This window comes from Dipodomys spectabilis, unplaced genomic scaffold (assembly GCF_019054845.1).
Source record: "Dipodomys spectabilis isolate Male_0828 unplaced genomic scaffold, ASM1905484v1 ptg000215l, whole genome shotgun sequence".
Lineage (NCBI taxonomy): Eukaryota > Metazoa > Chordata > Mammalia > Rodentia > Heteromyidae > Dipodomys > Dipodomys spectabilis.
In genome coordinates, this window is record NW_024870892.1 from 751,709 (window position 1) to 776,771 (window position 25,063).

At 40.3% G+C, this 25,063-nt stretch overlaps 1 protein-coding gene across 2 annotated transcripts in view; it reads left to right on the forward strand.

Annotated features, from left to right (window-relative positions):
- Positions 1-372: 372 nt before the first annotated feature.
- Itgbl1 (integrin subunit beta like 1) overlaps positions 373-25,063 on the forward strand; it is a 170,991-nt gene continuing 146,300 nt past the window's right edge. For both annotated transcript variants that reach the window (XM_042697231.1, XM_042697233.1), the window contains exons 1-2: positions 373-604; positions 1,488-1,705. In XM_042697231.1, the coding sequence (XP_042553165.1) occupies positions 507-604; positions 1,488-1,705 (316 nt within the window). In that variant the 5' untranslated portion in view covers positions 373-506. The remainder of the gene's footprint in view (positions 605-1,487; positions 1,706-25,063) is intronic.

A 25,063-nucleotide genomic window follows, 5' to 3' on the forward strand; every position in this document is an offset into this window, starting at 1 on the left:
TTTGCTTGCCCTCCATCTTACATACCCCAAATGGCACACCCTCCTTAACAATCCCCCCTTCTCAGAGGCCACCCCTCCTTGTAACAACTTGGGAGTTACTTAATAGTTTATTTAATATCAATCCACTGATTATTCTCCTGTCAGATATTCCTGGGACCTGTCCTTGTAAAAAGAAACGATTTTCTGAAATCTGTGAACAGGACTTTTTTTATGTCAAAATAAGCCATCTGCTTGTACAACTGTTTCTAATTACTTCCCTGCCTAGAGTCTCCACTCTGAGGGGCTGGGCACCAGGACCCCGCCCAGAGCAGCGCCTCTGCCCAAATCCTCCCAGGCCGTTCATCAACGCAAGCAATCGCAACTCCAGGAGAAGCTCGGGACCTGGGTCCTTCTCCTGAGCCATCTGCTGGTGACACCTCCCTCTCCTGCCACCTCCTGAACTGCCCCACCTTGCAGAAGGGCAGCTCCCCCCACGGAGAGCACCCAGCCCAGCCCAAGAGCTCAGCATGCGTCCCAGGGGTGTCAGGAACCTCTTGCTGCTGGCGTCCTCTTTGCTCTTTGTTGGGCTCTCTGCTGTTCCTCAGGGCTTCTCTCCTTCTCTGAGGTAAGTCTGACCTTGTTATTCTTTAAGATGGACTGCCCAGCTTTGCGTGGCAGGGCAGGAGTTTGCAGACACCCATCCTAAGCCAAGAACAGCTTCTAAAGTGGGATAAAGTGTTTTCAACCTGTCTATCCTGAATCTCTGTTCTTTGGCTGTTTTCCTTTGGAAAAATAAAACAGTTGAATATGAATACCATTTCTCTTTCTGTGAATACCTAGAGGAAGAATCACAGCCAGGAGTTCAAGGTGTCATTCTGTGACCCTGTACCATCCCAGAGCCTAGCAAGGAATCTTATACGTTTATAATATCACCAGTGCATGGGGTACTTATCAGATCCAGAAAAGAGACACTGACGTGTCACAACAACTAAACTCAACTGTTTTAAAAGCACACTGCATAAAGACAGCGTAATGCAAACTATGCTATCATATGTAATGAGGCATAATTTATTTCTATATATTCTATATGTTCTTTTCTCCCTCTGACCATCTGATAGCAATGGGACATTATAAAAGAATAGTGGAAAGCCAGCCAACTGTCACATTTTGGATTAACAGGCATTTTTAATCTGCACGTGTGTATTTAGATCTGCTAGGGGGACAGGGCTGGATCATCTCTGTCCCTGAGGGAGAACATCATTTTTTTTTTATCATAATGCTACTTGATGATACTTAGCCGGATGACCGTTGCCAGATTCAAAATAAAAGCTAAAAGCAAACAACAATAAACCCCAAATCCCAGCCTGCCCAGGAAACATTGGCTTCCCCAGAGATGGGGCTGTATACAGGCTTCCTCCTCACAGAGCTGAGTGGATGGTATGAGGGTGGGCCAGGCAAGAGCCTGACCTTGAACTTGACCTTGGCTGTGGTCTTTGTGGTCTCTGCAGAAGCTGGTCGGGTGCCCCCTGCAGGCTGTCCCGGGCCGAGTCGGAGCGCAGGTGCCGTGCCCCTGGGCAGCCCCCAGGGGGTGCGCTGTGCCATGGCCGCGGCCGCTGCGAGTGTGGAGTCTGCATCTGTCACGTGACCCAGCCAGGTACCTACTTTGGGCCACTGTGCGAGTGCCACGAGTGGGTGTGCCAGACCTACGACGGGAACACCTGTGCAGGTACAGGCGGCGCCGGCTCCTCGGGGAGGGTGCTCTAGGCTTTGCCGGGCACCCCGGCCTTCAGCTCGAGGGTCAGGAGGACACCCATGTGGTGGCCGGAGGTGGAGCAGGCATCATGCATTCCCTGCTGGGTATCATTCATTCCCTGCGTACACACACACACACACACACACACACACACACACACACACACACACACAACACACTGGTACTGGGGCTTAAACTCAAGGCCTGATAGCTGGCCCTCTACTACTTGACCTGTGCCTCCAGCTCTGGGTTTTGCTGGTCCATTGGAGATAAGATCAGCTTGGATTTGTCTGTCTGGGCTGGCTGCTTGACTTTCTGAGCTGAAGTGAAATTCAGTATTTTTCAGAAGTAGAGAGAAAAAAAATACGTTAAAAAAAGACATGTTTTAAATTCTGATATTGGGAAAGGATAAGCAATTTCTTGAGAGAGAACCCTTGACCACTTTCCTAGGTTCACATAAACGTGCCATTTACAGGAGGCCAACAGCCCCAGTTCATCCTGACCATACAGGAACTCTATTAGTTAAAAGGACAAACATAATGAATTCCGAGAAGGGGTTTGGCAAATTTGTAAGGAAAAAAAAATAGCAATGTATTTTGCCCTTGATGCTACTAAGAGTAAGACGTCCAAGAATAACACAGAAAGATCAAACATATTTGAGAGCAAAATATTTTCCCTTGGCACCTAACTCAGGAGTACATTGTGAGAGTTCTTCATTTGTAGTCTGTCTAAACAAGGGGAAAACAATCCTAGAAGGAAAAGGGCTGAAGTAGAAGTCAGTACATCGGTGCATGGAAGCATGTGGTTTGTTTGCTAACCTGTGAAGACTAGAGCTCAAACCTTGAAAAACATTAAACGACCTACTTTCTGTTATTTTTTTAACAGTGTGTGTGTATGTCTGTGTCTGTGTGTGTGCATGTGCATGCCATTATTAGGGCTTGACCTTGGAGCCTGGGTGTTGTCCTTAAGGTTTTTTTTTTTCCCCTGAAAGCTGGAGCTCTACCCCTTGAGCCACAGCTCTAAGTCTGGCCTTTTGGTGACTAATTAGGGTGAATGGACTTGCCCACCTGGGCAGGATTCAAACTGCAATCCTCAGATCTCATCCTTCTGAATAGCTAGGGTTATAGGCCTGAGTCACCTGCACCTGGCTATATTTACTCTTAACTTCATCAGTCCCAAAGGCACAGAATATTTAAGGATTGCTCTTTGGAATGAGTCTAAATATTGCCTAATACTTTAAACCAATTCAACGGTTACCCAGATCCTGTGGCTTTTACTGCTTTTGGCAATCCATCCTTAATATTATGAGTTTGGAGCAAACTTCCCAGGGCTTTTTCTATTGGGGTTTCATTGGTAAAGAAAGTGATGAGATGCAGCCATCAGCTGGTGAGGCAGGCGGATGGCTGAGTGCCATGGTAGACTGCGGCGAGAGGGCCTGAGAGACACTTTGTTCAGAGGCTGCAGAAGAATGCTGTGGGTATGGGTCTTCTCTCCTCCCGTCGAAAGGGATTTGTTGTTTACTCATAACATCTTCACCACTGCATTCCTTCCTTCTTGATAGTGGATGCCGTACTGAGTCATCACATGGTTTTGTTGGAGTTGTGTGCATTTCTATACAGGGAAAAATGCTCTTGGTAGTTCAGTGTTGAATGAAATAAATGTGTTCTGCCATTCTCACTCACAGAGACTTCTCTCCTGGGCCTTATGCAGAATCTGCCCTTGTGAGAACGTTGGCCACTTTTGTTAAGCCCTGAATATATCCTTACCCAGATCCTACAAGGTCAGCCTGTTCTGTATTTCAGATTTAGTGTCTCAATTCCATTTTCAAAGAGTTCCAATTTTGAGACTGATATGGAAACTGATTAGGATTTCTGTTGGTACAGCTCTGGGTCTTCTTCACCTTTGTAAATCTCTTCCAGAAATAGCTTTCTAGAGACATCCTCAACCACCATGAGGAAAACAAAGCCCTCCTCTGGTAGAATTTCATAAAGTGACCAAGAGTTTGGAATCTGGGGCTTGTCTTACAGAATTACAATCAGGCTTAACATTTATAAAAAATGTCAAATACATAATACAAAATTTATGCTCAGTACATTTTAATCTATCTATCTATCTATCTATCTATCTATCTATCTATCTATCTATCTATCTATCTATCTATCTATCTATCTATCTATCATCTAATCTATCTAGCTATCTGATATGGTGTGGCAGTGAAGCACAAAAGGTAGGAAAGTAGACATGAATAGGTAGATGGATGGATAAATAGGATTTATAGTTACTGGGAATTGTGTGTGTGTGTGTGTGTGTGTGTGTGTGTGTGTGTGTGTATGTGAACACACCCTTTTGTGTGTTTGCTGATACTCAGGATTGAGATCAGGTCCTGGTGCTGTCCCTAAGCTTTGTTACTCAAGGATTGTGCTCTACCACTGGAGCCCCAGCTCCACTTCTAGCTTTTTGATGAGTAATTGGAGATAAAAGTTTCATGAATAGCTGGTCACCAGTGGTTCATGTTTGTAATCCTAGCTACTCAGGAGGCTGAGATCAAAGCTGAAGAGCTGAGGGACAGTGCCCTGGCCCAGAGTTCAAGCCCCATGACCAACAAACAAACAAACAAAAAATCTTATGAACTTTTCTGCTGGCTTTGAACCATGATCCTCATATCTCAGCCTCCTTAGTAGCTATGATTACAGGCATGAGCCACTGGTACCCAGCATTATTGGGCATTTTGATAAAATAAGAATAGCTTGTTTTCTTCATGTAATATAGGTCCATTATTGATTTAAAGCCCGAAAGGTCAAGCAAGGACTGTTATTTTGGCCTCATCTCAGAGCATCTGGTGAGACACGTTGCACTCTTTTAAGTACAGTGCTGAGATTTTCTATTGTGAATCACAAAACACGTACTTTAGTCTGAATTACTTGAAAGTGATTATATTCAGACTACCAAGTCAATTCTACTTTTTCATGATGCATCAATCTGCCTCACGCTTCTATAGTATAGGGGTTTGGTCTACAGACTGTTGTTATAGTTTTGTCTGTTAGGGATAAAACTACATTTGGTGAACTGTGCCTGTGAGCACAGGATATTTTCCAAGCATGTCTGGGTAATCCCATGTCCAGCCCTGGTCACACTTCAATAAAATGTTGGTCATTTCAATCTGCTTTTTATTTTGTCGGTCACGGGGCCTGAACTCTGGGCTAGCACTCTACCACTTGAGCTACAGCACCACTTCCAGCTTTTTCTGCTTATGTGCTGTTGCAGAATGGAACCCAGGGCCTCATGCATGCAAGGCAAGCACTGTACCAATGAGCCACCTTTCCAGCCCCTCAATCTGCTTTTGAAAGATGTCACTCAAAGAGTTTAGATTTATTCATTGGGAATAACTCATGAATTCAGACTGAGCCAACACCTAGCAAGTATTGTGTATTTGTTAGATTCTCTTCTGACAAGGGGGATTCGTGATTTTATGTCCGCCTTTCTTCCTGCCTTGAGTGTACCTGTGCTCCCAGTATCACCTTTGGAGCCGCAGATGCACATGGGGACCCTGAGGTGGGGGGGGTGTCTTAACCTCTTGCCAGGCACCTGCTTCTTAGAGGCTCAGTGGAGCTGCTCCTGAGCCTGGGCTGCTTGTCTCAGGGCTGCGTCTGTACATACCATGGATGATGTGTTATCTTGTCTAAGCCTCTGAATTTGCTGTTCTTGGTCACTAATTTGTATCCTGTGTTTACTGAAGATTCGCATCCAAAAGTTCAAGCCCCTTAGAATAGGGGAGTGTATAGAATACTTAGCTTGAACTCCTGAGACCAGTAGGGCTGGGTTCCCCATTAGTTTACCTGCTCCAAGTTGGTTATTTCTTTGAGATACATGTCATTTGCTCCATGCAAAAATGGGGGGAAATTTACACTGTGGGGAGGGCGACTGCGATTTCAAGGGAGCAGACATCCACGAAGCACAGCTGTCTCCCTGAATGGAAGCTGTTATTGCTGTTGCTTTTAAACCTCCAAGCTCTAAGGGACTTACGCAAAGGCACATGGGAATATTCTCTTGCTTTAATTGTATTTGCTAGTATGAGGTAGCCAGGGATGGAAGAGATAGTTTCAACATATATGATTTTTGCTTGTCTTTTATCTTTTAGGAAGTTACTGTGTTTGTGTGAGGGAGGCAGAAGTTTAAAAAATTCTAATGATCAGAATTGAATTCCCAAGGAGAATACAAAAAAAGTATGTACTGGCTTAAATACAAAACCTTTCTAGTTTCTATGTATATCTAAAACTTATGAAAACACGACGCCCATTTGATCTAAAGTACCAATAAAGAGGAGAGTGGATGTGAGTGTATTCACCACAAAAATCAAAAGTATGCACATGGAAACCAGCTATGGTTAGTTGCTCCACAGTATAGGTGTCCTTCAAATTTTTATGTTGTGTGCAATGAACACACACAATTCTGTCACTTGGGACAAATAAAGAAAAATCAGCAAATGCGAATGACACTTCACGTAGAGAATAGAGTCTACATCAACCCAAAGAGCGGGCATGTGATGTTTAAATATTAACCCAACACATCTCTGGGTAGAGGCTCCATGCTTGAGTTCATTAGGGAAGCCCTCGGTGAGTGAGTGTCTTCTCCACAGTTGTGAGACTGGACACTCAGCCCACCAATGCTCACACACACCAGGTGACAGAGGGACAGGAATCTCAGCCCATGGAGGCACACCTCGCTCATCCCCATTTCCCACCCAGAAGGGTGGATGACTCATGGAGTAGAATGACAGACTCTCTAAGTCATTTAAATGATGCTTCTTCCCTTTTATTTAGTTATTTTTCATTTCACTTTATTTTATTGTAAGGGTGATATATGGAGGCATTACAGTTACATATTAGGTAATGAGTACATTTCCTTTGAAACATTGTTACCCTCTCCCTTGTTTTCTCCCTCTTTCCCTCTCCCTCCTCCAACTCTCCTCCTTCTCAAGTTGTAAAGTTAATTTCCAACATAGTAACATAGTATCTTGTTGCATAGGTTCACCGTTTGTCCTTTGTCTAACCATTTTGTTATTCCTCTTCCTTTTCCCAAATCAGATCTATATCTATATCTATATCTATATCTATATCTACATGACACAGGGTACCAAAATCAAAAGCAGTGACAACAGGGGATAAACCAAAGGAAAAGAAAACAAAAGAAAAATGAAATAACTTCACTTAGTACATTAAAAAAACAAAAACAAAAACAAAGAAACAAACAAAAGAAATCCTTCTTGGAAAATGTCTACTTTAAATGCCTAAGCATTTATAATTTAACTGAAGTAGGTTAAACAAGTGTGTTCTTTGACTCTTTCTAGTCTTATTTTCAACCATAGTCTTCAAATTTAACCAGTCTAAGTTTAGTGTGTATACATTTATATTATCCCATGTTCATTCAAATGTACATGTCCAAACATGCAAGCTGATCCTTGGGTGTTCTCTGTCTGTGTCTGTCTCTCTGTCTGTCTCTCTGTCTCTGTATCTCTGTCTCTGTCTCTCCCACTCACTCACTTTTTTTCTGCATTAGGAATCTACCATGGATCTGGCATCAATGGCTCATGTCTGTAACCTAGCTATTCAGGGGGCTGAAATCTGAGGACTGTGGTTTGAAGCCAACCCAGGCAGGAAAGTGTGTTAAGCTCATCTCCAATTAACCACCAAAATGCTGGAAAAGGAGGTGTGGCTCAAGTGGTACAATGCTAAACTTAAGCAAAGGTCAGGGATAGCATTCAGGCCTTGAGTTCAAGACCTAGGACCTGCTTGCGTGCTCTCTCTCTCTCTCTCTCATACACACACACACACACACACACACACACACACACACACACACACATCCACACACATCTACCATTCTAGTTTAATATTAAAAAGAAGTGAATTTTACCCTCCCCCCCCATTATTAGTATCTGTTACGCTATGTCCCTACATGCACACAGTATACCTGGTGATGTCACCCTAGGTCATTCTTCCTCTCTTTCCTCTCCCTTCCCAAACCCATCTCAGCAAGCATTCTTGTTCCATTTTCCATACATGTATGTACTGTGTTTTGGTCTATAATAGTCTCCAGTATGGTAGTGTTACTTTACTAAATTGTTTATGCCTCTAGTTAGTTCCACCTTACTTGTTTTATGTTTTTGATATAGAAGAACTGGTATTTCAAATTCAGATCCAAAGCTAAATACACAGCACACACCTTCATACACATAGCTGCATGCAGCTTCCTAGCACTGTGACTTTGTGCATGTAGAGTATAGGAATTCTCCAGCTACATGTGAGGGATCCGTGGCACAAAGACATGGTAACAAAAATGCCATCAGATGTTGCCGGTCTTGGCAAAGGCAAGTTTTCCATCAGGAGACCTGGACCATCAGAAGCCTTTGTCCTTTCGGGGAATTTAGTTTCCAGAGCTGATCTTGGATTCAAGGGCAGGCGCCATGTTTGCTGAAGTGGAGAAGTCTCATATTGCTCTGTCTGTATGTGCCAGGGGGCTCTGTTGGCAGGATTTTAGGCTCCTGCCTGGGTGAATTCTTAAGCTATTTTCCATCAACTCTTAAGTCGATAAAGATAGAAAGTGGCAAATCAAATTTTCTTGGGGAAAAAAGGAGTGTTTTGTCTTTTCAAGAATCACATTTCCTGGCAAATAGGGAACTATATTTGGTAATAGATCTCCCTCTTCTGCCTTCTCCAAATCATCTTCCTTAAAGCTGGGTAGAAGAATGATGGCTTTATAAAGGAAAAAGAAAAAAGAGAGCTTTCTAAGGGCACTGACTTCTTTGACCTTGCATCACCCCTGGCTTAGCTTGGACAGGGAAATAAGTGCCTCTGTGAGAGTCTTGTCATTTCAGGTACCTAGGAGGAGTCTCTAGTGTATATACCAAATTATTCCAACTGAATAGTGCCCACCCCAATTTCCCGTTCCATTATTTTATCAGGAAATTTCCTAGGAAAAGGCAGACCAGAAGATCCTTTTTTAAGAGGTCAATGAATTGGGGCATTGTTTATTGTCTCTTAGGGTAAGGCACACAAACACATTCGTGACAAAGTCAGTGGTGGAGTATAAGAGCCAAAATCAGAAAATCAAAACATGGTAAATGCATCTTCTAATTGATCACTACTGCCCTTTCAAAGCTATCATTTTCTGCTGTGTTGAGTCATTAGACCAAACTAGCTATTTTTCTAAACAAAATGACTTGGCTATTTAAGTCTTTTCCTCTTCGAAACACAAAAGACAAGGTATAGACTTTTAGTTTTTTGGTCAACACCATCAGTTATGTAAGCTCCAGGAGAATTTTGGACCTGAAAATAATTCTTTTAAGAAAAAAAATTCAATATGGTGGACAAAATTCTCTAGTTTACCTGCTTGGATAGATTTAAACCTTAAAGTCAATTTTGCAGTAGTAATAACAAAGGAACAGTGGAAAAATAATCAACTTACATTTCCTTTTGCTTTGGTGGGATATATTTTTGCACAAAGGAATTCATTCAATTTTCATGACTTGTAAAACCAGTCAAAATAATTATTTTCTCACCATCAGACTAAGAAGCCTAGAAAAGAAATTCCCCCTAAAATCAACATAAGGCTTATTTTCAAACATAACATGACAGTTGTCCCCAAAACCACAAAATTGAGGGAAATTTTTTCATAAGTTTTCAGAGGACTAAAATGTAGGCACAATTTTAAAATACCTCATTTCTGCATGTAAAGTTAAAACTTTGAGGTCTGAAGCTCAGGCAGTCAAGCAATCAAAAACCCCCGACTTCAAGCCTACCTTAGTACTACCTAGCATTGGATGGATAAAACTTCTATTGATTTTGTTATGAAAAGCCAAATTTGATTACCATTTTGTTTTATGTCAGTAAGCATGAATAAAGGCTTAAATATTATGACAGTATTCCTCTCCCAGAAGTCCCTTCTGTATTTAATGCCAAAGAAATTGAAGTAAGAGAATTTGTTTATTTGTCATGCCAAGAAAGAACATTTTCTCAGCTGTAATTGAGGTTCTTATAGTGATTGCACTTAGCATCAACTATTATCTGCATAAGAATGGTTCTCCTGAGCCAGCAACTGAAGAAACTCCACCACAACTTATAACTTTCCTTGTCTATAAAAGTAAGACAAAAAGCCAGATGCTGATGGCTCATGCCTGTGATTTATGCCTACTCAGGAGGCTGAGATCTGAAGATCATGGTTTAGATATAGTCCAGGCAGGAAAGTCCATGAGACTCTTATCTTCAATTAACTACCCAAAAGCCAGAAATAGAGCTGTGGTTCAAAGTGGTGTGCACATGCACACACACACACACACACACACACACACACACACACACAGAGTGGAAAGAGGACATGAATCTATTCATTATTTCCATGAATATTGATTTCCATTCTATTCTGTTTTATGAATTTGGGGCTTTTTGAATAAGTCACATTAGCGAGTTCTCCCTTTTGCTCTTATCAAAGTACTCATGAAATGAACTCCAGAATTTCAAAGTTGTGAACAATTTAATATATGTATAACTGTTTTGAGACGAAAGCAATCTGCAGCAACTTAAATTCTTAGGAAGGGAATTGATGTCTCTAGAAATCAGGATGAGTTTACCTGGTCATCTAGAAGGCTGCTCGCACCTTGGAAATGGATGTGCTGTCCCTTGGGTCAGGACTTGGAGGCTGTGTGGGACATCCTTCATGCATCCATCATCAGCATGCTGGGATTCCTCAAATTCTATCCGTTCTGCGTCTCAAATATCCCAGCCGATATGCACGATGTAGAACTTAAAGACAGGGAGCACTGATATCCTACTAATGTAGTCTTTCATGGATGTAGGAAGGCTGATTGCACAAGTTTGGATCAGATGGAGATAGAGAGCGAGGGCAATTTTGGAAAATGCCTGAGATCTGTGCACAAAACCTATTAACTCTCTTTTCTATGACTTTGAGTTTGCTACCACAGGGCATTGTAAGGATATATGGGTATGTCAAAAGAAGACCCCTTTCTACAACAGCAGTTGACAATAACAAACTTACTTCTTTTATTTGAAAGAAGACATTTTGTTCACTTTAATTTTTCTCATACAAAACCCCCCAAATTCCCCAACACCCCAGGAAAACAGAATGATAAATTACTTAGAGATGAAAAATAATATTTTTATCTTTTATATAGTTCCTATTGTGGACTTTTATTTATATGTTGTCTTGTTCTTTGTGGGGAGTCATATTTTCTTTAATGCTTGAAAATTCTTAATCCTTTTTGTCTTTTCCTTGGCCCAAGGTGAATTTCTAGATAAAACACCACAGGGTAAGTGATACCCCTCCCAAAAAATAATACATGGAATGAGTGGTATATTCAAATCACAGTAAAAAAAAAATCTTACTGAATTTGAAGAAAGAGTGTGAAACACTATCCAAATGAAAAGCAGAAACAAAATTTAAAAGGGACTAAGCTCCAGTTGGCTGTGAAATAATATTAAATTTTGTATGATTTAATCCATGAATAAGGGAAGGAATAGCCTAAGTATTTGAAGAAAAAAATAGAATTTTTTTTCCAAATTTGATGAAGACTCTGCTTACAGTGCAGAAAACTCAATGAATCTGAAGGGGAAGGGATTCTGAAGAAACCTTGTGAAGGCATGTCATAATTCAAATAGTTCAAAATTAGTAATAAAGAGAAAAAAATTAAAAGCAGCAAGAACTGGGTGCTGGTGGCTCATGACTATAATCTTAGCTACTCAGGAGGCTGACGTATGAGGACTGAGGTTCGAAGCCAGCCCAGGCAGGAAAGTCCCTGAGACTCTTATCTCCAATTAATCACCAAAAAGCCAGAAGTGGTGCTGGTAGAGTGCTAGCTTTGAGCAAAAGATGCGTAGGGACAGTGCCCAGGCCCAGAGTTCAATCCCCAGTCCTGGCACACAATAATATTAGAGGGAATACTTTAGGCAGATGGAAAATGATACAATGTTGAAATGTGAGTCTACACGAGGAAATGAAGAGAACTAGAAATGGCAACTAAATATATATATGTGTGCATATATATATATTATATCATTGTTTTTTTCCAATGTATACGTATCTTCAGAATAGGAGATCAGAGGGTAAGATTGTGACTGCAATTAAAGCTGAAAATAAACACATAAACCACCTGCCCAAACTCCCAATCCCAACAGCAAAACGGGATAGTAGGTAACTGGGTGTATGAAGATTATTTGAGAAACAGAAGAAAATGATAAACAGTGCAAATAAGTAACATAGGTTTCATTGAAGTCATAGCAATTATAGATATAGAGCAATCTGCACATCCTGTGTTGTCCTTTTAAAGGGAGTACACTTTTTAGCTTCACACACACACACACACACATATATACACACACATACACACACATGCTGAGCTGACCCCATATCTTTGATGGAAGGGTGTGTAGTTTCCAGAGTTCATTTCTTTTTATGGACATAGATTAAGAACTTGTGCCTGGCTCAGATTTCAAAGGGAAATCTGTTTCAAAGGGATTGACATTAGATTGCTTTCAGGAAAGCATTCATCATCACTAGGAAAGTTTCTTGGTCAAAGAAAACGTAAGCCAACTATTAACTCTACCTTGTGAGGGACGTAGTTACAGAAAAGCTATGTGATCTCAACCTGCCCATGCCTGGATACCCTCCACTCCACTGAGGAACAGTGCAGTGTGGTGCAATTGGAAGTGCTGTTCGCAGAGCATTGGGTGTGTGTGCAGATGCTGTGTCTTCTCTGCCATCTGTTATCCAGGGAATCCCCTGCAGCCTCTGAGGTATGCAAGGAAGGGGAATCTCCCTTGCTGGAGGTGCTCGTGAATGCTGTGCATATATTAGGTCTTTAATTCTCAAAGGGAGTGAATTGTATTCCTTTTCTCTTATTTATGGTTATTTCTTTTATTTCTTTTTATTTTATTTTATTGAAAAGGTGATGAGCTGGAGGGATTACGGTTACATAGGTAAGGTAATAAATACATTTATTTTTAATCATTGTTACCCCATCCCTTTTGATCTAATGCAAACATGAGATACAAAAAACTAAGAGAAACAAGGAGAGAAAAAGCAATAGAGAAAAAAGAATGAACTACATACAGGGTGTAATGAGAAACTCTTGTTTCTGTAAATTGGAGTTCATGTTAATATGCTTCATTTTATGTAGTCCTTTGCACTAAACACTTGGGTTATTGAGAGCCCCTGTTAAGAATATCATATACATATTTTTACAAATGAGGGAAATTATCTGACTTACTTTTTCTTTTACTTCTTTAGATAGTTACAGGAAACCACTTGATCTGTACCCCGCTGGAATGAATAGCCCAGAGGGGTTCACTGTTTTGGATAGCTTGTGTAGCATCCCAAAGTAACTAAGAGATGAGGTTACTTTATCTCTCCCCTGAGGTGCTATCTCCAAGTGAGGAAATTTGTTTTTGTTAATCTCCAAACTACATCTGTAAGCATAGAAGTAATAGTGAGGTGTCTCTGCCTTGAAATGTGTTATGAGACAGCATTTGTCTTGTCAAACTGAAGATTAAAGAGACTATTGAAACTGTGTATAACTAAAATGTTATTTTATAAAGTCTTGACATACTTGAGTAATGGATACCTGACGACATGAATAGAAGGGTGGGTGTAAAAAACCCAAACAAACCAAGGCCATGTTCCAAAGTATCAAATTCTTCTTTTGAGACATAAATTGTTCATAGCTTCAAAATAAATTTTCTTCTCATTTCACCCTTGAAGATTTTTCTGGAGACTTTCTTTATCTATGAACTCATGTGATACAGGAAAAGTGCTCAATATTCATCTAGTTTCCCTTCATGCCTTGGTAAGCGATTGGAAAGACCAGCTGACATACCTGAACACGTATCAGAATCAAGGTAGGGAATGTATTGGAGAACTTCACTCCCATCTGACTTTGGTCTGCCTCAGTGGACAGGCTATCCCACTTCCACACATTCACAGGGGAAGAATGAGAATCCATTCACGACAGCCCTATGAAGACCATACCTTAAAAAAACAATGTAATGTAACCCTCCACCCAAGATGGTGAGGTGTGGGGGATACTTTAAGGGGAATAGCATACTTCAACAGCAATATGCAGAATAGTTCTTTGCCAGCACAAGTCCACACCACCCCATCTGAAGGAGACATCTTAAACTTAAAAAAAATGAATCTAAATCATAACAGGGCAGCACACTGCTGAGTAACATTTAGTAAAGTCCATTTTGAAAATGGGGGCTGGGGAACTTTTCTTCTATTTTTTCACACTAGCAGTAAAAGCCTGTGTGAAGGTGCTGCTAGTGATCAGGCGATTGGAAAGGAAAGGACACTAGTCCCATTGTTGCACACAGATAAAACAGCGTTCCGTTCGTGCGACTCATTGGTGAAAAATAGAAACCACTGAGGGAGGGGCTAGAGGTCTTGGTGCGATGATTGCTCATTTTTAGAACAAGTGAAAAGGAAAATGTTTCTCATTCTAGATTTTTGTCTCACAAGCTTAGTTGTAGTGGGCGAAGTGTTGAACTGGGTAAGCTGGATTTTGATTAAATTTAGTTAGCCATTTGTAGTAGATTAGATTGTTGTGACCTCTCAGATCTCCTGTGTCCAAGCCCTGACTTCCAGTGTTGAAGTATTTGGAGACAGGGCCTCTGGGACACGCTTCAGTTCAGATGAGTTTCTGTGCGTGAGATGCTGTCGTAGAGAGGAAGTCACTCCTTTCTTTGTCAGGGGTGAGGAGGTGGCAAGAAGGTGATGGGCTGCAAGACAGGCAGGCAGTCCACACCAAGAATGAAATCCCATGGCATTTCTGTTCTTGTAATTCTCAGCCTCTGCGACTGTGAGAGAGAAATATCTGTGGCTTAAAGCCACTTATCAACAGTGCAACAGAGTCTGAGCTGACTCACAGAATAAAAATAATGTTGGCCAGAGAGATTTCTGTCTGTGTGGCTGTGGGGTCTGACATACAAGCAAAAAGGAATGATCTAACCCTGAAGTCAGTGCATTCAAAACTGATGAAGGTGATGTTCCAGACAGAGCTGTTCGGAGTGCGTGGGGTTCATGCACAGTGATAGACCATCTGCACCTGAGATTCTCAATGGACTTTTGAGCTGCTCTTGGAGAATGAGAGGAAGTTGGATCCTTGGAATGTTGTGCTTTTCCAGGGGTGTGATATTGGAAGCAAGTATAGTGAAAAGGCTAAACTACATGTAAACATTTTAGCAAAATAGGTCCAGGTTAACACATGTAGGTCAAGCCACACCCACAGGTCTAGTTCTGTTGATTTCCTTGCTTCAGATTTTGGCCTATCAGACTTAGGGGTCAGGGGAGAATGCAATCTCGCTCTAAAGAGTGAAATCATTTCTGAATAACAATTTTCTTTCTCTGTTAATTAGCTTGAGAATTTCTAGGTTGCTCAAAAGTCAAAGATAGTTAATTGGCATTTAATAAAGAATATCTAAAATTTTTCTTTTTCACTAGGTCCATTCTTAATAAGTGCCATGTTAGCATGTTGTGTGTGGTTTCTGGGTGGACCAATTGGCTGGCAAATACACATGTTTCATTTTTAAAAAGATGCTGATGACTTTTCTGGTATATAATTTTTATTCTGAAACAGGTATGTAAATTGCTGTAGATGATTTTCTTCCTTAAAGAAACCCTTCTCTATCTGTTTGAAAGTTGCAAGTAAGCTGCCTTTTCTTCTGCAAGATGATGGAATGTGGGGCTCTTGGCTGCATTCTAGCACAGTAAATACTGCTGACAGTACCCCACTGTCATCATTACCGCAAAACTTCCCTATGAAGCAGATAGCTTCCAAGTGAACCCATTTTTAAAAAAATCGGTTGTGGGGTCTGAACTCTGGGCCTGGGCACTGTCCCTCAGCTCAAGGCTAGCACTCTACCACTTGAGCCACAGCACCACTTCTGGCTTTTTTTCTGTTTATGTGATGCTGAGGAATTGAACCCAGGGCCTCATGCATGCAAGGCAAGTACTCTCCCACTGAGCCACCTTCCCAGTCCCCCCATTTTTTAAAAATGTCTTATCATGAGACAGTTTATACAGAGGGTATAAATTGCAAAGCTTTATAGTCACATTGTTACATTGGAAAGGATTTTAAGATGAAGTAAATTATGGTAGAATGTCCACATTACAAGTCTTCTATCATACATCGTTCTTTTCTAAAATGGCACACTCTCATGCTTTTAAATATTTCACTTGTTCTTAAACTTTATAAGATGACAATTTTATAAGATGATAATTTTTATGAGATGAAAATTTTATAAGCTGACAATTCTGAGTAATCTGAATGGTCATGGTGCTCTTGCAGAAGAAGGGAATACCTATAGCTCTTCCCTTTCAAGCACTAAATGCTTCACAAAAATATGTGATTATATTTGTGGTCATGCTCAACAGTTATTCTTTTAGGAGATGGGGTTGCTTTTTTTACATGTGGAAAGAACAATGGAATAAATGGGGTGACTTTTAGTATCCGGAAATCCATTTGACTCAATGGAGATGACACAGTGCAGTTTTTAGGGCTTCTTTATAATTTACAGTGGATACTGACTTCCTGCTCAGGTTTGTTAAGGCCGTTGTTGAATTGGAAATGAGGCTGGGCATGGGTAGCATCCTGGGCAGTACCTGAGTGGGTTGGTAGAGCTACTCCGTATACTCTGCCTCACTTTTTTCTCTCATTTCTTCACCTTTCTTTCTTTCTTCCTTCCTTCCTTTCTTTCTTTCTTTCTTTCTTCCTTCCTTCCTTCCTTCCTTTCTTTCTTTCTTTCTTTCTTTCTTTCTTTCTTTCTTTCTTTCTTTCTTTCTTTCTTTCTTTCTTTCTTTCTTTCTTTCTTCCTTCCTTCCTTCCTTCCTTCCTTCCTTCCTTCCTTCCTTCCTTCCTTCCTTCCTTCCTTCCTTTCTTTCTTCCTTCCTTCCTTTCTTTCTTTCTTTTCTCTCAGAATGTCTGAGCACTTGAAAGAGTGAAGTTCTCTTTTTTTTTCCTTTTTCCATCCTCCTAGAAATTTGATCATATGAAACACTGGGATACTGGTAAATTGGTCACCAAGAGGTGTTGAGAAGTTCTAGCTCTTTGACACAGCTTAGTTCTCAAGTGTATTTTCTTGTTGTACAAAACACTTGATTTTCAGAAGCTGGCTGTGAAGGCTTTCTTTTTTCCTTCTATGACTTCTGTATGAATCCAATATTAGTCTTTTCTGCAGTCATTGAACTGGTTGCCAGTGGGTGATCATGTTTCTGAGGGATTCCTTTAGGTAGCCATGTTCTGGGAATAAGTCTTTTGTGAAGCACACAGGATGATAAAACTTAATTCATATATACATAATACCAGGGTCCCCAAATCAAATACAGTGACAATAGGGGAACAACAGAATGATGAGACAAAGGACAAGGGTAGAGACCAATGCAACAGCAATATTCACAAGACAATATGTTGGAAGTGATCTGTACAAGTTGGGAGGGGAAAGTAGGAGAAAAATGAGGGAAGGGGTAACAAGTTTGACAAGAAATGTACTTATTACCTTACGTATGTAACTGTAACCCCTCTATACATCATCTTGACAAAAAAATTACCTCACTCAGAAATAAAAACATTAGTTGGTAGAAGAGTAAATGGAAACTGCCGATTTTGTGGAATAAACAGATTTGGTTTTATCCTAGGGTTTGCCAAATTTTGTTCATTGGAGAAGATACATGGAGCCATGAAAACCTCTAGTAGTGCAGGAATTCAGTCCTTCTTATTTGACAGAAATCGAGCACTTTCCTATTTATCTTTTATCTCTGTCTAGAAGACGTGTGGAGGGAAATGTCACCACAGTATTACTTTTTTGGAGATAATACACTTTGCATTAAATATTTTAATCTCCTTCTTTTCACTTGATGATTCTTAGTACTGCAATAAATCATGTCCTGTAAATATGTGACTAAGTCTCCATTCTGCACTCACTCTGCTGGTCTCAAGTGACTCAGAGCTTTGGTGGGAAAATCACATCAGCCTCAGAATCTACTGTGCCCCTCGGGGTGTCAGTTGGCAGCCGCTCTGGTCCTAGTGACATTAACACTGTATGCCTATCACTTGTGTACCTGTCCAGGATGCTCTCCACATCTGTCCTCCCATTCGCCTGAAGATTTATTCCAGAGGCCCTGATGGCAACACATCCTTCCCCCAGGGGGACCCGAGCCTGTGGAACATCCATCTCGTGTTCTTTCTTGTGACACAAGTCCATTAGCTTCATCCATCCTGAGCACAATCCCGGCAAAGAGCCTATCCAGTTTTTCTTCAGAGACCTTTCAGAATTTCAAGGTTATAGAAAAACTTGGCTTTGTGCAAAGTCTGTTGCCATCTGTTGCAAGTTTCTAATCTCAGATCCATTGAAGAGCTTTGCAAAGCTAGACAGATACAAACATTTCAACTAGTTGTATTTCAACTAATTGTATTTAATACCACAGCGCATACTTAGATTTGTTCTTTCAATGTTATTTCCCAAATATCTCAGTATTTAGGTCATTTGGAAGGGACCTATGAATCACATACCACTTATTGTAATAAAATGTAGTATGTAGGGTGTCTTTATGTGGTATCATAAAACAATACTGTATATTAGTAAAGAGCTTAAGAAAAAGAGAGGTATTTAGAGATTCCATGTGTTGTATTTTTTAATTTTTTTATTGTGAAAATACTGTACAAAGGGGTTACAATTACATGAGCAAGGTAATGAGTACATTTCTTATCCAGCATTATTGCCTCCTCCTTTGTTTTTCCCCTACTATCCCTTCCCTCCCACCTCCTCAGCTACACCCCCAACCCTCACACCCCCATACCCTCACTCTTAAATTGTAAAGTTTGTTTTTCAACATAGCATCTTGTACATTTCATTGTTGCAATGGGTCAATCTGTATCTATTTAAAAATTTTTCTCTGTTTTCTCTGTTCCCCTCCCCAAATTATACCAACATCAAATCCATGAAAACAAGGGCTATACTCTGGGGGAGGGACATACAAAGCAACAAAAAAATCACGTGGTACCTTATAAAAATGTTAGAAACAATAGCAAGAAAGAAAAAACCTCTTGTGCTCCTATCTTGGGATTCATTTCGCTTAGCATCATCTTATCTGATCTTTTCTGTTTGTCCCAGACATATACTAGTTATTGCAAATAAGGGAAACCATGGGACCTATGTTTCTTTGGGCCTGGTTTACTTCACTTAATATAATTTTTTCCAAGTCTTTCCATTTCCTAACAAATAGGGTGATGTCATTCTTTCTGATGGAGGCATAGAATTCATATGTGTGTGTATATATATATATATATATATATATATATATATATATCTTAGCTATGTATCTTAGCTATGGAAATAATGCTGCAATAAACATAGTTGTGCTGGTAGCTTTAGTATGGTCTTGTTAGCATCATTTGGGTAAATGCCCCAAAGTGGGATTGCTGGGTCATGGGGAGCTCTATGTGGAGTCTTTTGAGGAACCTCCTTACTACTTTCCAAAGTTGTTGAACAAGTTTACACTACCACCAACAATGCAGTAATGTTCCCTTCTGGGCACATCCCCTCCAGCATCTGTTGTTATTAGAGTTCTTGATTATAGCCATTTTAACTTGGGTGAGGTAGAATCTCAATGTTGTTTTGATTTGCATTTCTTTTTTGGCTAGAGAGGTTGAACATTTCTTCATGTGTCTATTGGCCATTCTTCTTTCCTCTTCAGAGAAGTTTCTCTTTAAGTCTTTAGCCCACTTATTTATTGGGCAGTTGTTTCTTTGAAGATTTGTTGTTGGGGGATTTAATTTTTTGAGTTTTAAGTATATTTTAGATATGAGACCCTTGTGAATTGTATGACTAGTGAAGATCTTCTCCCAATGTTATATTTTCTTTAAAATAAATACACTGAAGTCCAAGGACGTAAGATGACTTCCTCAAAATTCTTAGAATTAACTTTTGTTTTAGATGAAATACACTGTTTCGATTATGGCAATAATGTTGTTCACTCATTCATTCTTCAGATCTTCTTTATGTCTTCTTGGTTAATAGTTGGTTCTTTTTATATGCTAAAATACTTTCTAGTAAAAAAATTAAGAACCAAAATATAATACTGGAGTTTTATATGCATATATATCTATATACAAATAAGTGATATTTTAAATTATATATATTATCTTATGATACATTGTACATATAGACTTTCTTACATACAAAGTTCTAGACTTAGCTCCAACAAATTCTCATCTAAAAATTTATCCTAAGGAAATAGGCAGAAGAAGGAAAAAAGTTAAAATGAAGTTATATATGAAGTAATATAGGAACTTTCTTAATAGCAAAAGGCTGTAAGTAAATCATTTATTCAATCCTAGGAAGTAAATTATAGCACATGAGCTTGTGATAATTTGCAGTCATTAACATGACAAGTATGGAGGACTTTGTCTATGGAAACATGATACACAAATTAGTTTTAAACATTGCTAATGTGTCCAATCTACTTCCCACTCTATGAGAAATATATATGCACACAAACAAAAACTCTGTGAAATACTTGTAGCATTCCATAGGTGAAATTCTAAGCAGTCTTTCTATGTTTACATTTTCCTGCAGTATTGTCTTCTCAGTACCCCACAGTTGCGGTACTTGGATGCATTGCTCTCTAGGAACATGATGGCATTAGCTGAGGAGGGGTTATAGTCAGTTAGTTACCTGACCCCTACTCATCTGCTTCCTGTGGCTGGTACCTTTAAAATCCTCAGGGAAGGTCATCACTGTCATCATCATCATCATCATCATCATCATCATCTTTAGTTGTTCAAACAAAAGAGTTTTAGTTCAATCTGTCAATTAATATGTACAATGCATCTTGATGCATGCCACCTCTTCCATCACCTCCCCCACCCCATCTATCCCAACTCCATTCATTACATCAAGTGACCTGTTTCCATTATTACCTATGTATATTGAGCATAGCGACTGTACTTGCCATCGCTCCTCCTCAGTCAGGCTTTGAATCCTCAGTCAGGCCTTAGGGCTATCAATTACACATGACAGCGTAGGAGACGCTGACTGCTTTCATGTCTTAAGGTGGAGTTGTTGGTATCATCCAGTTGAAATTCTTGGCAAGGCTGTGAGCTTTCAAGGGGCTCCTTGATTCATAAGTAGGAGAAGTGGTGATGCAGAAGAAGCCCAGTGTACATCTCTTAGAAATGTGTGACACAGACATGGTAGGCGGTGGGCAGGAGCTTCCCTCTCTAGCTCACATTTCGTTCCCAGCCTTTGCACAAATGACTCTCTGCCTCCATACTAGGGGCTGAAACAGAGCTTTTCCCCTAGGCATGCTTCTCTGTTCCCATGCTAGTGCTCTTGTGGGAATGTCCTGTCCTCATTACATCCTTCTAGATTTGGCTGTTGTACACCACTAACTCTCGGGACTTAGTCGGTGTATGGCTGCTCCTTCCCCACTGTGGCAATATCTGTCTGTCTAGGAATCTTTTGGGGGTACAGACTTTTTTACACAAAGATGTAGCTAACAGAAGGACGTATATTTCCCTCCCATGAGGATGAGCTTAGATAGAGGAAGTGGAAGAGGACTATGGTGGAAGAGAGATACCAGAGACTTCACAAGATGTCCAGGATATGGTTACAGATAAGCTTTCTCATTTGGAGAGCCAAAGTTTATGGCTGATAGAATTGCCATTCTTTTATCTTGAATCAGGGGAAGGCATACAGTGATCTCAAGTAGAGGCAATTTACCAAGATGAGAGTTCATATCTCCTACCTCACACTGTGTATTACATGAAAAGGAGGCATTAAACTCAATGTGTCTTATGCCAACTTTCTTAGTATTCTTTCCTTTCTCCTGCCAGTCTTAATTTCCACAATTTATGTGTGCACATATTTACGTACAACTTCCTCCCCATCTCTGTTTGCCAGTCCGTATTTTTTTAGAGTTTGTGACTTCTCACGGGATCTGTCTACTCGTATGATTTTCCAGGATCTGAGAAATAACGCATTGAAGGCAGGGTTGAAAGCAATTTCTGTTTCTGAGTGACAGGTAGAACTCAGTAGAATTTCATACTCTAATCATAACCACTGTGTTCCAAAGATGGATAAGCTTGCGAGTGGGCCAGTCCCTATGGAAACTGTACCCTGGGTTGGCATTTGGGCCAGCCTGGTACCCCTGCCAGAATACAGTTCTGTCATCATCAAGACGTCAAGTAATCCCCCCTATTTCAAACTCCTTCTCAGTAACAGAAGTGGCTTGACTTACGTGGTCTCAAAAGTCTCTTCAAGCTTGAACATTCCGGTTCTATGATTTTAATTAGTAAGAACACATAAAGTGTGACAACTGAGCATGGATGATCAGTGACTCACAATGAACGTGTGTGATTAATTTTGTTCCTACAGAGAACAAACCTATTTTAAAATTTGTCCTCATTATATTGATTTCTTTCCCCTCAAATATCCACAATCCATGTCTTTGGACATACAGCTATTTTTTTTTTTCCCTTGAGAGCTTGCATTCCTTTTCCCATTGCATGCTCAACCTTTTGCGTTCAGTGTTCTCTATTACAATAGTGGTCATAATCCCAAATGTACGCTTTAGGAAAGATCATTATGTTGAATATGAATTCTCACACAATGGAGTGCTTCTTTTTTGAATGCTGAGGTAAAGCCATTCTGTCAGTCTGCTTTACATACTACAACAAATATAATCAGCTTTTAAACAGAAATGGTTTTAATACATGCTCGGAGTTTTAGAGTCTCTAGTCCCTGATCACTTGACCCACTGCTTTTAGACCTATGATGAGGCAGCTATCACAGTGGGGGCTGTTAGGGGGGAAAGGCACTCACCTCGTGGTCAGGAAGTCATAGAGAAATGAGACGAGGAGAATGGAGTCACACAATGTTTCCAGTGACCAAAGACCTCTTGCTAAGCCCTACCCCTTGGAGTTTCTACCACCTCCTAAGAGCAGAACTCTGCAGGTTCATGTGTTTAACTTGGAGGCTCTCAGGGGACAACTGGCCATCAGTATGTCCTGTCTCCTCATAGCCTTCACTCTCATTTTGCAGATACTTTAATGAAGTGCTCCCATATCCTGAATATAGGTGTCACTGAAAAATCCAGAGATGATCAAGAATTTGTGAGTGCCCGGGTATAGCGGAAACATTAGGACTATCGATTATGACATAGAGTAGGTCAAGGAGTCAGGAAGCTGGGGGCATGTCACTGAAGGCCAAGTCCATATTGAGAAAGGCCATGAGCTGCCTTCACATCTTGGCAGTCTCACAGGAGAGGAAAAGTAGAGAAAGAACTGGCCTTACAGGGCATGAAAAGCTGGAATTGAGACCTTCTGGCTTTGCGAATCAACTTCACTGACAATTCCATCATCACATTCATGATCATAATGAACACTAAATGGCCACTACAAGTTTGCAAGACCCAAATAAAGACTGTAAAATGATTATTTTACTCCTTTCTTATTTCATTTCTCACAGGCAAATGATTCTCTTTTCCTAGCTTTTAGGTCTGGATTGTGAATTTCTGACAGTTTTGAAAATCTGGCCCCAGTCATCTGCATATCAGAAGACCGAGCCAGTTTCAGACACAGGAGATGGAATTGTCTCCCCTCCCTTCCCCCCCAAAAAATTGAAATGTGGATTTTCCTTGTCAGTTTGGGTCAGAAAATTTAAGCCAGGAAGATATTGAGTCTTGGACAACTCTCTATAATTGGAAAAACTAGCCAAAATGTTAAAAATGGAGTCTGCTTGGTGTATTTTAATTGAAATTGGCCACATGGAATTTCTGAGATCCACAGTGTTCTGGTTCTTCTCATCTGAGCCTAGGCTCATGGTGTCCCTGTCTCCCGAGTGAACTCACAGTTCTCCTCCAGGTCAGACTCCCCATGAGCAGCCAGCATTCTCCAGAGAACACTCCAATCTGAAAATGGAGTGTGATGTTGAGAAGTCCTTGAAACAAATAGCATTCATCTCTTCTTTTTCCTCTTAAGAATTCAGCTGAGATTCCCCCTCCACCCACTTTTAGGCAAGGATAAAAGCCCCTGCTGTCAGGTTCAAAGATGAGTATTCCTTTCACGGGGTTTAATACATTGAAAGTGTCAGTAAAGGAGATTATAATGCCAATCGCTAATCAGATAGTGGTTCTGTGGTAGCAATTCAGTCAGTAAGATTTTCCGTTCAGTCTTATTCATAAGACTTCTGAAAGTACTTACACATAAGTGCTTGTGGTAGTCCTGGTATGCAAGTTTTAATTTTAATGTAGTTATAGTTCACTTAAAAATTTTGTTGCACTTTAAAAAAAATTAATTTGCTACCAAAAAAAAAAAAGAAAGAAGACTCTTGATTGGGATTGTGTGGAGCTTCTACTGTCGACTTATATTTCCTTTGAAATTGAAATGTCTGGTCTTAGTTTCCACATAGGCTGGTGAGAAGTCTCTTGCCTAATTTCTGATCATAAGTTTTTCTTTGCAGATGTGGAAAACTCTATATTTTCAACCTCTCCAGTGAAATGAGTATCCAGACCTGCTAGAATAGCCTTACTTAGAATAGAAACAAGTGGCATATTTTCCCCTACAGATAGATACTACAATCATTATTTTGCATTTAACTTAACACTCATGATGTAACTTCCCAGACTGACTGCCTCACCCAGAAGCAGATGCTGTTTGTGTCTGCAGCTATGTGATGGGATGCAGGTCATTTTGGTTCCTGAAGGATTTAAAATCTTACAAAAGAAAAAAAGAAGAAATGAAAATCATTCAGGTAAAAGCTATAAAAGGGAGCTGTCAGCTTGTTCCTCTCAATTATAGCCCTGGAGTCTGGCAGCAAGAATAGTCACCGAGTGAAGGGGTACCATCTTGCTTTCCAGGTAATTCTCTTCCCGTGCAGTCTTGCTCTGCATGTCTGTGGTCCGTGTCTTTCCCTTTATGCCAGTGTTTCTTTTCTGTCTGAAACAAACAAAGCTTCAGACATCGGCATTTACCCTATATCCTCTTTTCCTTTTTATGGTATATCATTTTTAATCTCTTTTCTTAACCATCAGTCATGGCTGGAGATGGCTGCTTGGGTTCCTACTTCTAACTCCATCAGCTCTTATTCCAAACCTAAAGATTTTCAATTACACAGGAGGATTTGTTGCAAAATCTATTGTACTAGCAGCAATATACCCGGTTATGATCCCTGGTTGGTTTACAGTAGGATTTTTATGTTTTTATACATGGCTTTGTATTTTCTGGAGAGAGAAGCTAATTTTTTTTAGCACTGGAGTATTCCTTTCTTT